The following is a 14,207-nucleotide window of genomic DNA, read 5'->3' on the forward strand; positions in this document are numbered from 1 at the left end:
GCCCAACTTGCCCACAACGAACACCATGTCCCAGTTACACGTCCCACTTGCCTGCATTTGGCCCATATCCTTCTAAACCTTCCTATCCATGTACCTGATTGCTTCTTAAACATTGCGATATACACTGCCTCAACTACCTCCTCCGGCAGCTCATTCCATACACCCAAAATCCTTTGCATGAAAAAAGTCACCCCTCAGATTCCTATATTCACCTTAAACCTATGCCCTCCTATGGAGTTCTTCAACAAAGAAAAAGTCATATGTTTATTAATTATAGGACAGTTGTAAGGACATTGCTCAGGGTCAATAATAAAATCTCAATGCTGATCCTTTTGAAAGCATTTAATTATTTGGAGTATCAAATGTTCTGAAACCAGCCTAGCGACCCAGTTTTGTGTCATCTGCAAATTTGCTAATGTTACTTTGAATCACTTCATCCAAATCATTGATGTATATTGTAAATAGCTGCAGTCCCAGCACCGAGCCTTGCGGTACCCCACTAGTCACTGCCTGCCATTCTGAAAGGGACCTGTTAATCCCTACTCTTTGTGTTTCGGAGACCAAAACTGCACACAATCCAGGTGCAGTCTCACTGCAGTAGGACCTCCTTGGTCTCCTATATTCAAATCCTCTCGCTATGAAGGCCAACATGCCTTTAGCTTTCTTCACCTACCTGCTGTACCTGCATGCCAACTTTCAGTGACTGGTGTACAAGGACAACCAGGTCTAGTTGCACCTTCCCTTTTCCTCATCTGACACCATTCAGATAACAATCTGCCTTCTTGTTCTTGCCATCAAAGTGGATAACCTCACATTTATCCACATTATACTGCATCTGCCCCTTCATCCAACCTATGCAAATCACCCTGCAGCCTCATAGCATCCTTCTCGCAGCTCACATTGCCATCCAGCTTTGTGCCATCCGCAAACTTGGAGATGTTACATTTAATTCCTTCATTAAAACCGTAAATATATATTGTAAATAACTGGGGTCCTAGCACTGAGCCTTGCGGCACCCCACTTGTCATTAGGAATAAGCATCCAGAGGAAGTGGTTGAGGCAGATAAGTAACAACTTTTAAAATGTATATTTAAACTGGATCAGGGATAGGAAAGTTTGAGGCGGGTAGAGCCACAAGCTTAGATGGAGCATCTTGATCAGCATAGACGAGTAGGGCTGAGCTGTGTGTCCATGACTCTTATTCTACTGCAGTTGTACAGGGTCTTGGTGAGACCACACCTGGAGTATTGCGTACAGTTTTGGTCTCCAAATCTGAGGAAGGACATTATTGCCATAGAGGGAGTGCAGAGAAGGTTCACCAGACTGATTCCTGGGATGTCAGGACTGTCTTATGAAGAAAGACTGGATAGACTTGGTTTATACTCTCTAGAATTTAGGAGATTGAGAGGGGATCTTATAGAAACTTACAAAATTCTTAAGGGGTTGGACAGGCTAGATGCAGGAAGATTGCTCCCGATGTTGGGGAAGTCCAGGACAAGGGGTCACAGCTTAAGGATAAGGGGGAAATCCTTTAAAACCGGGATGAGAACTTTTTTCACACAGAGAGTGGTGAATCTCTGGAACTCCCTGCCACAGAGGGTAGTCGAGGCCAGTTCATTGGCTATATTTAAGAGGGAGTTAGATGTGGCCCTTGTGGCTAAGGGGATCAGAGGGTATGGAGAGAAGGCAGGTACGGGATACTGAGTTGGATGATCAGCCATGATCATATTGAATGGCGGTGCAGGCTCGAAGGGCCGAATGGCCTACTCCTGCACCTAATTTCTATGTTTCTATGTTTCTATGCTCAGTCTAACACTGACTCTCCTATTTCCATGCATCTAACTTTAATTAACCAGCAATTTTAATAGAGTGGATGTCACCTGCAGCACGGCAACTGACTTTTACCTCTTTGCAGTCATTATTATTTCTACAAAAATAAAATGGAAAAAATAAAAGGACACAAGGTGGTAAGTCTGAAGAAGGGACTCGACCCCAAATGTCACCCATTCCTTCTCTCCAGAGGTGCTGCTTGTCCCACTGAGTTACTCCAGCTTTGTTTCCACCTTCGGTTTAAACCAGCATCTGCAGTTCCTTCTTACACAAGGTGGTAAGGTATTGTTTATCCAATATTATTAAACTCTTTGGGGCAAATAACAAGCACACAAATATCAAAACTTCACTACAAGCATGGGTTTGCTAAAATGAAAAGCCCTCTAATTAAGTAACACGGAACAGACTCACTCCAAATCAATTTATTATGCTTCTAAATGGAAAGTGGTGCCGTAGAATGAGGCATGACTGTCGGACAAGAAGGAGTACGTTAAAGGCCTCCATTGGTTCCTCCATTGTCGGAGTGAGGCTAAACGCAAATTGGAGGACTCATCGCATATTTCGCTTGGGCTGCTTGTAGCCCAGAAGTATGAATATTGATTTCTCTCACTTCAGGTAGCCCTGGCATTCCCTCTCTCTCTATCCCTCCCCCACCCAAGTCACACTCGCTTCTCATTTTCACCCTACAAACAGCTTACAATGTTTCCTTTATCAGCATTACTTTTTTTGCATATCTTTCATTCATTGTTCTTTATCTCTCCACATCACGTCTATATCTCTTTGGTTTCCCTTATGACCCAAAACGTCACCCATTCCTTCTCTCCAGAGATGCTGCCTGTCCTGCTGAGTTATTCCAGCTTTTTTGTGTCTATCTTAGGTTAAAACCAAGATTTACTTGAGTGTTATGCTGCAGGCACCAATGCTGAAACAATTCTCTTTATTAATTTAATGCTCTCACTGAAAAACTATATTCAAAAGAAATGCATTGCAGATTTGGTTTTGCACCATGGCGCCCACGATATATCAATAGAAAATGAGGTTTTTATACAATATATCGATATATTAGCTATTGTACTGCAGTTTGCCTCCATGGCTGATGGCATCTCCCTGGCCGTACACTCATGCCTGGAACACCTGGAAAGACACAAAATGCTGGAGAAACTCAGCAGGTGAGGCAGCATCTATGGAGAAAAGGAATTTGCGACGTTTCGGGTCGAGACCCGTCTTCAGACTGAAACATCGCCAATTCCTTCTCTCCATAGATGCTGCCTCACCCGCTGAGTTTCTCCAGCATTTTGTGCCTACCTTCGATTTTACCAGCATCTGAAGTTCTTTCTTAAACACCTGGATCGGAGAGACTCCTGTGTCTGACTCTTTTTGTAGACTACCATCAATACCATTATCCCATCCAAACTCATCTCCAAACTCTTAGAATTTGGCAGTCAGCAATCATCTTTGGATCTTCGACTTCATGGCCAACAGACCACAATTAGTGAGGATAGGGGACAAATCAACCTCTATGATAATCCTCAACACTGGTGCTCCACAAAGGATGCGTTCACAGCCTCTTTCTTTACTAAGTTATACAGGAGAAGAATTAGGCCCATCAGGTCTACTCCACCATTCAATCACAGCTGATCTAGCTTTCCCACTCAACCCCATTCTCCTGCCTTCTCCCCATAACCCCTGACACCTGTACCATTCCTTATACACCCATGACTGTGCAGCCATGTAGAAATCCAATTTAATTTACAAATTCGCAAACGACACCACCACTGTGGGCCAGACATCACGTAATGATGAGTCGGAGTACAGGAAGGAGATTGAGTACCTCGTGTATTGGTGTCAAGGCAACATCCTCTCTCGCTGCTCCTATGTGGATTCCTCCTGCTCTCCGACTCTATGACCATGTTTTAACCCTGTCTGAAGAAGGGTCTCGACCCGAAACGTCACCTATTCCTTTTCTCCAGAGATGCTGCATGACCCGCTGAGTTATTTCAGCTTATTGTGTCTACCTTTCTCTCAACGTCAGCAAGACACACGAGGTAATGATCGACTTCAGGAACCAAAGTGGTACACATACCACATTTTGCATTGACAGTGCCAAAGTAGAGATGGTTGAAAACTTCAAATTCCTAGGAGTAAATATCACCAACAACTTGTCCTGGACCATCCATATTTGTGGAATTCTCTGCCTCAGAAGGCAGTGGAGGCCAATTCTCTGGATGCTTTCAAGAGAGAGTTAGATAGAGCTCTTAAAGATAACGGAGTCAATGGATTATTGGGAGCAGGCAGGAACGGGGGACTGATTGTGGATGATCAGCCATGATCACATAGAATGGCAGTGCTGGCTCGATGGGCCGAATGGCCTACTCCTACACCTATTGCTTATTGTAGCGATGGCCAAGAAAGCACATCAACGCCTCTACTTCCTTAGGAAGCTTGGCATGTCCCCAACAACTCTCACCAACTTCTACAGATGCGCTGTAGAAAGTATTTCATTGGGATGCACCATTGGCTCCATTTATACATCACGCTGCTTTGGCAAGGCCAGCAGCATAATCAAGGACGAGTCACACCCTGGCCACTTCCTCTTCTCTCCTCTCCCATCAGGCAACAGGATTAGAAGCATGAAAGTGCACACCTCCAGATACAGGGACAGTGTCTTCCCAGCTCTATCCGACAGCTGAACATCCTATCTCCTAGACAGCGGCCCCGAGCTACTATCTACCTCATTGGAGACCCTTGGATTATCTTTAATTGGACTTTACCTTGCACTAAATGTCATTCCCTTTATCATGCGTCTACTTAGTGCACTGCTCGGTTGTAATCAGGTATTGTCTTTCAGCTGACTGGTTAACATGCAACAAAAGCTTTTCACTGTACCTCGGTACACGTGACACCAAACTAAACTAAATAAACAATGTGAATGTAGCGGTACAGTTACAAATAACAAAACCTGCAGATGACAGTAAATTCATAAGAATAGGAAGTGGTGGAATATCGTGGACCATTGATTAATCAAATGGCGAATTACGTGCTGAAATGCAAATTCCAAAAAGTCATGACAAGTAGTAGGATGAAACCAATATGGTTTCTGCTGCTATACATCCAGGACTCAGAAAAACCCCATAATCTGTAAAAATTGAAACAAAATAAGGTTGTAACCATTCGGCCCATTATGACTGTGCTGTTGGAAAATTGTATATCAGGTCTAATCCCACTTTCTAGCACCAGGATCGTGGTCTTGGAGGATCTGGCCTCTCATGTGTGCATGCACAGCTACCTTTTAAATGTGATGAGTAGTCTTTTGTGCACTGACATTTAGGTGAAAAAATTGGTTTAATTATTCATGCAAATTCATCAATATTGACGGGAAAAATAGCTAGATCCTCTTGGAGTCATGCAGCATGGAAACAGGACTTCCAGCCCAAAATTTCCCATGCCAACCACGTGGGGTATATACAGTCCTGCAGCGATGGAGTTGCTGCCCTGCAGTGCCACAGACCCTGGTTCGATCCGGAATACAGGTGTTGTCTGTATGGAGCTGGTATGTTCTCCCTGTGACAGCGTGGATTTTCTCCTGTTTCCTCCCACATCCCAAAGACGTGCAGGTTTGTAGGTTAATTGGCTTCTGTAAATTGTCCCTAGTGTATGGGATAGAACTAGTGTATGGATATTTGCTGGTTGGTGTGGACTCGGTGGGCTGAAGGGCCTGTTTCCACGCTGTATTTCTAAACTAACCAAGATGCTCCACCTATGCTAGTCCCACCTGGCCTTCTTTGACCCATAACCTTTTAAACCTTTCCTATCCATGCACTACTATTGTTATATATATATATGTGTGTGTGTGTGTGTGTGTGTGTGTGTGTGTGTATATATATATATATATATATATATATATATATATATATATATATATATATTATATATATAACTATATATCTATACATATATATATATATATACATATACATATACATATTTATTTGTGTTATATATTATATATTGTGTCTATATATATCTCTATATCTCTGTGTATATCTATCTATATATATCTATATTGTGTGTATATCCTCTCTCTACTATTCTATTTGTGTGTTCTCTATCTATCTGTGTCTATATCTCTTCTATTCTCTATATGTTGTTATATATATTGTATCTGTTCTCTATCTATATCTTGTGTGCGTGTCTCTCTATCTCTTGTATATCATACTCTGTCTCTATTGTTATCTCTATTATATTGTGCGTGTCTATCTCTCTATATTTTTATGTGTGTGTGTCTCTCTATCTCTCTATCTTTATCTTCTTTCTCTTCTCTCTGTCTATCTTTATCTCTATATATATGTGTGCGTTATAATCTATCTATCTATATAGTGTGTGCGTATATATATATATATACACACACACACACACAACTTTTTTTCTTCTTCTTTGTTTTTCTCTCTTGATCACAGTGTACTATGTTTACATATTCCGTTGTGCTGCAGCAAGTAAGAATTTCATTGTTCTATCTGGGACATATGACAATAAAACACTCTTGATTCTTTGTGTACCTGTCAAATGGAAGTAATAAAGGGTGTAATGTAATGGTTAAACAGACCATGTTTGCTAAAATGTAGTTGTCAGCTAAATTAGCAGCACAGAATTCCAAACCCTACGAACACAAGTGGATGCTCCCAAACAAGTCTGGGAATGTCTGGTCATGTCTGGGCTTGCTGAACAAAACACAATAGTTGGGTGGACCACATACGCCCCTTACCGCAAGTAGTGCAGAAAACACAGTGGACAACAGGCTAAGTGAGGCACGGTCTTAATGGACGATCTAATGATTGTCTCATGGCAGAGAAACATCATAAAGGACCGTGTCGGGCGTCCTCCCAAAGCAGGAAAGAACCCCGGCCTCGGACCGTATCGCCAACGGTGCCAGCAGATCGACAACAGATCACTACCCAGCGGCACTCGGGGTCGGGGTCTTGCGAGTGTGTACGCGGATACGCGAGTCTATGTGCCTTATTTTACAGTGTAATAAAATGCCTTGTTATATACACTCTGTTGTCTGTATCTGGTGATTTATCAAACACAACAATGGGCCACATAGAAAATAATGTTTTCTTATTATGGAAGTAATAATGGGCCACTCAGAAAATAATAATGGTGATGAACACAGTCAGAATAATTTATCTTCATTAATTTATTTTCCAATAGATCTATTATTTTCTAGTAGATTAAATAGATGATTAGATTAATCATTAGATTAGAGGGCATGCATGTAAAATGACAGGTAGGAGTTTAGTGATGGATCTGAGATGGAAGTTTTTTCACCCAATGGTTGGAAACTGGAACATATTGCCTGAATAGCAATGGAGATCGGTACTGTCACATGATTCAAGCACTTGAATTACCAAGGCATGTAAGGTTACCAAAAGCTGGTAAATGGAACTAGCATAGAATAAGTATAGGTATGGCATGGACATGGTGGGCTGAAGGGTTCATTTTTGAGTTCTAATTGAGTATGAGCACCATGTTACCTTTGGTCTGTTGAGGCCAACTTGTCCAATTGATCCTTCCACAAAATATCCTTTTCTTCCTTGTTAATTACCACCAGTCGGATTTTCCTGAAACAAAAGAATGGAATTGTTTTCCCTTTATCTTATACTAATTTCTAAATCTCAGAAGCTTGAATAAGCGTACACACCCAAAATGTCACCCGTCTGTTCCCTCCCTGGAACAGTTCATAACTCTACCACTGCGCCACCATGCTGCCCTTTAAGGTATAAACCTGGTTCGGAATCTGACCCAAAACGCACCTATGCAAGTTCTCCAGTGATGTGGCCTGACCCACTGAGTTACTCCAGCACTTTGTCTGTTTTTGTAAACCAGCATCTGCATTTTCTTGTGTCTGCCAATTACAACCAATCCTATTTCATATATTTTGATCCATGTATTTTGATCTTACAGAAAACATATAAAATTATAAACGGACTGGACAAGCTAGATGCAGGAAAAATGTTCCCAATGTTGGGGGAGTCCAGAACCAGGAGCCACAGTCTAAGAATAAAGGGGAGGCCATTTATAACTGAGATGAGAAAAAACTTTTTCACCCAGAGAGTTGTGAATTTGTGGAATTCTCGGCTACAGAATGCAGTGGAGGCTAATTCACTGGATTCATTTAAAAGAGAGTAAGATGGAGCTCTTGGGGCTAGCGAAAACAAGGGGTATGGGGAGAAGGCAGGCACGGGTTACTGATTGTGGATGATCAGCCATGATCATAATGAATGGCGATGCTGGTTCGAAGGGCCGAATGGCCTCCTGGTGCACTTATTTTCTATGTTTCTATGATATACTGAGCAATGGAATTCAAGAGATAAGGTAAGTTATAGGAGCAGAATTAGGCCAGTCTAAGCCATTCAATCATGGCTGATCTATCTCTCCCTCCTAACCGCATTCTCCTGGTTTCTCCCCATAACCTTGGCAAGACTCTTTCCCCTCCCCCCCCCCCTACTGTGTGTACATGTATTTTCAATGCACAAAAAACTGCACTATCAAGACAATGGGCTAAGAGACCAATTAAAATGGACGGGGTTTCATTATTGAATGGAATGTCATCGTTGATCTAGCAAAATGGAGTCTGCTCAACGTTAACACGATAGCCAAAAATTACTGCTAATTACAGGTATGGCAGATGAGTAGTTGAAGGTAAGCGCGTGCTTCCAATCTTTGAAATACAGGGACACAGACAGCTTTACAGTTTACTTACACCTCCCGCCTCCTACTGATGACCCAGCGCTGGACTAATTGACATGGCTATCGCACAAATAGCATTTCCATGACAACCTCCATGGTTGCAAAACGTAAGGATATTATTAAAACAAAATAATGGCAATCCCGAATAAAATAAACAGGACAGGCAAGGTTGTAAAAAAAGCATTTTAAGGAGCATAAATTAAAAAAAAACTAAAGCCGATGAAAAATAGGGAAAAATTTATGACAGGATCTGAAGAAGGGTTCCGACCTGAAAGGTCACCTATCCATGCTCCTCAGAGATGTGACCTGAGGTGCTGAATTACTCTAGCACTTTGTGTCTAAAATTGAGGACAGATTGAGGGCTTGTCTTTTTAATGTCTCAATCTTGTTTAATTTGCCAAATTAGATTATGGCTATTTTTAATAAGAAACCTAAAACAAAATATCTGGAAAAGAGGAAGACAAGTGATGACATTACTGCAAAGGTGAACAGTTGTGAATGTTATTGTATAGCCCACGATTTATTAAAAATAGTTTGTTTTCCTGCCTTAAATGTTAAGACATGCCTCAATGCTTCAATATCTCATATTATAATTTTTCAAGATTTCCTTAAAAAGCATAAAAATTACAAAAAAATATTTGCATATTGAGCAGATCATATTTCCTTTTGAGTATTTGAAGGCAACTAACTAAAAATAACAAACCAGGGTTTGGTTGATCATGCATATGAGGCAATTACTGACAAATGAATTACAATGCAATTAAGCAGAAATGCGCAATGTCTGAAAAAATGATTACAACGAAAAATCAAACTGACCTGAAATTCAAAATCTTCAAAGCGAAGATGATGAGTTTAACCATGGGAGTGAAGCCGGTACCGGCAGCCATGAGGATAAGCTCAGTTATTCCTTCAAGTTGAGTGCAAAAGAAGTTGCCTTCTGGGCTACTCATGGATACAGAATCACCTTTAGATAAGACAAAACAAATTAATAGCTTGAGCATCAGAGAACATTATTACGTGGGAAGAACTGCAGATGCTGGTTTCAACCGAAGATAGACACAAAATGCTGGGGTAACTCGGCGGGACAGGCCGCATCCCTCTAGAGAAGGAATGGGTGACGTTTCGGGTCGAGACCCATCTTCTGCTTTCAAACTAACAAATCCCTTTCCTTAACAATAGACAACAAAATATGGGGGCGGCACAGTGGCGTAGTGGTAGAGTTGTTGCCTTACAGCGCCAGAGACCCGAGTTCAATCCTGACTACGGGGTGCCGTCTGTTCGGAGTTTGCACGTTGTCCTTGTGACCGCGTGGGTTTCCTCCCACACTCCAAAGACGTGAAGATTTGTAGATTAATTGGCTTCTGGAATTTGTCCTTGGTGTGTAGGATAGACCTAGTGTACGGGTGATCGTTGATCAGCATGGACTCGGTGGGCCGAAGGGCCCAATTCCATGGTGCAACTCTAAACCAAATATGAAGAACATTTTTGATGCTGGAACGTTAGAAATGGGAAACAAGAGAATGGGGGAAATGTTCAGCAGGCTAGGCATTATCCGTGGATAATGTTTCAGGTCTATTAACTTCAATTAGACCTGGAGAATTTAGATATATCCGTCTTCTTTCAGCATTTTGCAGAGACCCTACCCCCCCCCCCCCAATTACCTTCACCATACCCAAACTTCTTACTGCAATTTCCTTTGCAACTGCAGGCAATAGAACTCTTGTCCTTTCTGAAGAAGCGTCCCGACCCATCCATTTTCTCCTGAGCCGCTGATGTTACTCCAGCACTTTGAGTCTATCTGGTACTTTCATCTCTTCCTTTTCAGATGATGCAGTGACTCACCTGCATTTTTTCCACTCTGGTGTACCTACATCCAGTATGCGCAATATGAACAACTCTACCTTGGAGAGAGCAAACATTAAACATTCCGGTAAACCTCCATATCCTTCCTGCAATGCCCGATGGGAACTACACATAATGCTCAAAGGTGGCCTAACCTAACTTTCAGAAAGCTGCAACATGACCTCCTGACTTTAGGAATAGGAATACTTGATTGTCATGTGACTAGGCACAGTGAGATTCTGTGCTTGCATAAACCAATGTATGCAAATAGCATCCACCTATGGCGCTGACAAAGATGCAAAGCACGCTGGTTCCTCCTTTTCTCACCCCACCCCCAACATTTCCCCCACGCCAAGTCCCCATAGTCCTCCCCCCCCCCCCATCACAGCGGTCCTCCATGCTCTCATCGACCGCGGGTCGACCCGCGAGGCATCACTGCCGCCGCCGCCGCGAGGCTTCATCGCTGTCGACGCCACACTTCACGCCTCCATGGTGCCGACCTGGGCCCCAGCCTCAATGCCCCGACTGATGAAGCCACGCATGCTGTAAGCCTTCTAGTCTAGTACTGAACTCTACGGCTTCAGGTAACATGATTTCTAAGTCTGCCCGAGTCATCCATCTGTGACCTTTCTGTCCTGCATCTCCTCCATTGCTAGAGTGAGGCCACATGCAAACTGGAGGAACAACAGCTCATATGCCGCTTGGGTAGCTTGCAACCCAACTGAATGAACATTGAATTAGGTAATCCTCTACCCCCTTTTCCCCTCCCCCTTCCCCTGTGCCCCACCTGACTCGCACCTATTTTTTCCTTCCCTCTCCCCCTTCCACCTACATTCCTACCTTTTGCTTCACATCCTGTCTTTTCATCTCTGTCCACCATCTGCCTACCAAACTCCCCGCAACAATAGTACATGAATCACTAAAAGTTAGTATGCAGGTGCAGCAAGCAATCAGGAAGGCCAATGGAGTTTTGGCCTTTATTGCTAGGGGGATTGAGTATAAAAACACGGAGGTCTTGCTGCAGCTGTACACAGTATTAGTGAGACCACATTTGGAATACTGTGTACAGTTCTGGGGTCCATACTTAAGAAAGGATGTACTAGCCCTGGAGGCAGTGCAGCGAAGGTTTACAAGATTAATTCCTGCAATGAGGGGATTGACATATGAGGAAAGGTTAAGTAGGCTGGAACTCTACTCTTTGGAGTTTAGAAGAATGAGAGGCGATCTCATTGAAACATATAAGATCGTGAGGGGCCTTGATCGGGTGGATGCACCGAGGATGTTCCCAATGATCGGGGAAACTAGAACTAGGGGACATAGTTGCAGAATAAGGGGGGGCTCTTTTAAAACTGAGATGAGGAAGAACTTCTTCACCCAGAGGGTGGTTAATTTATGGAATTCACTGCCCCAGGGAGCAGTGGAAGCAGAAACTTTAAATATATTTAAGACTAAAATAGATGTTTTTTTAGCTGCCAAGGGGATAAGGGGCTACGGGGAGAGGGCAGGGATATGGACCTAGGTATGGTTAGTATAGTAAGACCTGAGTGATCTCCTGGACAAGTGTCGATCGCCTGGATTGGGGTCGGAGAGGAATTTCCCGGATTTTTTTCCCGAATTGGACCTGGGTTTTAATCCGGTTTTTTGCCTCCCCCAGGAGATCACGAGGTTTTTGGGGTGGAGAGGGGTGATAGTGGTATAAAGGGGAGGGTAGTGTCTTGTGTTCTGTGTCTTGTGTCTACTGTTTGTGGGTAAGTGTGTCTGTTTAGTGTTCAGCCATGAGCGAATGGCGGTGCGGGCTCGACGGACCTGGTGGTCTACTCTCGCACCTACTTTCTATGTTTCTATGTTTCTAACTCCCCACGCCAATAACAACCTCTTATCTGCCAGGCTTTGTTCTGCCCTCCTCTCTTCCAGTTTTCTCCTCGCTGCCCCAAACCCCTCCCCCCCCCCCCCCCCCCCCCACACACACACACACATAATAAGATGAAGAAGGGCCCCGATCCAAAACGTCACCCATGCACGTTCTTCAGAGATGCTTCTTGACTCGCTGAGTTACTCCAACACTTTGTGTGTCTATCTGCGATATTAGCTTAGTCTTTATTTTCCTCTCTCTGGCAATGGAGGAAATGACCTTGTGATCTTGCTCTCATCCTTTGCATTTCACAAGTTCCACATTATTTTATGTATATTCCTTTGACTATGTTCTCACTCTCTGACGATCCCCTTTCATTCGTTGACCAATTAATGTTGGTTACAGCGTATTCCCATTGATCACCTTAGTTTCAGGTGAGAATAGTGCGCCGAGCTTCTAAGATCATCGGTTGCAGCAGACTTCCCTCAGTGACATCACTTTACTCAACAAGACTCACCAGAAAGGCCAAAAAAATCATAGCAGACCACTTTCACCCGGCACATTACCTCTTTAATCTCCTCCCATCAGGAAGGAGATATAGAAGCATTAAAAGTAAAACATCTCGCTTCAGAGACAGCACCTACCTCCAAGCCATCAGATATTTGAATTTGCACTAATCACTCTGCACTTTCTTGTGCACTTGCACTTACGCTTAACATGACGCTGCTTGGTACTGTCCTTCCTGTATATATTGTCCTTCGTACGGTATTGTCTGTATTATTTATTGTGGTGTATGTGGTGGTTGTATTGTACTGTATTGTATCTGTCTGAGAGCGAACCAAGACACATTCCTATCAACTTGTTGACATGGCAATAAACTTCTTGAATCTTGAATCTTGAATCTTCACCCAAACGAGACTTCCCATCCACTTCATTGGAGACCTTACCTTTCAAATATCCTTAATCGGACTTTAACTTGCACTAAATGTCTTGCAAAGCTACTTCATGACTTCTGACTCTTACATGACCTATGAAAGCAAGCATACCAGGACGTCTGCTTTACTACTTTTAAGTTGTCACTTTCAGGGAGTTATGGACTTGGACCCCAAGATCCCTCTCTACATCAGTTTCTCTGCCCATTTCTATAGCAGATCTATATCCCGCAGGATTTACATCAAGGGATAGCCTTTCTCACAATATAAGACCTAACAATATTGGTGTCATCTGCAAAATTTGCCCCTCAGATATTTGACATTTTAATCTGAGGTAAAAAACTATGACTATAGCACCAGCATGGTGTTGACACAGCGGTAGAGTTGCTGCCTTACAGCACCAGAGACCCAGGTTTGATCCTGACTACGGATCCTGTCTGTACGGAGTTTGTACGTTCTCCCCGTGACCAGCGTGGGTTTTCTCTGGGATCTCCGGTTTCCTCCCCACTCCATAGACGTACAGGTTTGTAGGTTAATTGGCTTGGTATAATTATAAATTGTCCCAAGTGTGTGTAGGATAGTGTAAGCATACAGGGATCGCTGGTCGGCGCGGACTCGGTGAGCCGAAGGGCCTGTTTCTCTGCTGTATCTCTAAATTGAAACTCTCTCCTCTACAGGTGAAGGGGGCTGATTGGCAGATGGGTGGAGTATGTGATGGGGCTGGAGGTGGTGGGAATGTCAGATGAGGGAAAGGAAGGGGTGAGGGGAAGAGAAGAGAGGGATGGGATGGTGGGAGAGTTGGGTGCGCACTGGTTAATAGCAATCCTGCTGAAGTTACCGTCTTATAGTTGTGAATGGTGTTGCATGGCCCTTATTAATTCACTAAGCCAGGGTGATTGTCAGCTGGGAGACGAACACCGAGGAAAATGTCACACATGGTCAAACATTCAGTCACACCTGCGTAATGGTTCTCGCAAACATTTAGAAGGATGTCATTGTCATGA

At 43.2% G+C, this 14,207-nt stretch overlaps 1 protein-coding gene across 2 annotated transcripts in view; it reads right to left on the reverse strand.

Annotated features, from left to right (window-relative positions):
* The window catches only part of LOC116973647 (cytochrome b5 reductase 4), a 109,453-nt gene that overhangs the window by 22,355 nt on the left and 72,891 nt on the right, over positions 1-14,207 (reverse strand). For both annotated transcript variants that reach the window (XM_033021910.1, XM_033021911.1), the window contains 2 exons: positions 9,394-9,541; positions 7,362-7,448 (listed from right to left, as the gene is read on the reverse strand). In XM_033021910.1, coding sequence (XP_032877801.1) covers positions 7,362-7,448; positions 9,394-9,541 — 235 coding nt within the window. The remainder of the gene's footprint in view (positions 1-7,361; positions 7,449-9,393; positions 9,542-14,207) is intronic.

The sequence above is a fragment of the Amblyraja radiata genome, chromosome 5 (assembly GCF_010909765.2).
Source record: "Amblyraja radiata isolate CabotCenter1 chromosome 5, sAmbRad1.1.pri, whole genome shotgun sequence".
Classification (NCBI taxonomy): domain Eukaryota; kingdom Metazoa; phylum Chordata; class Chondrichthyes; order Rajiformes; family Rajidae; genus Amblyraja; species Amblyraja radiata.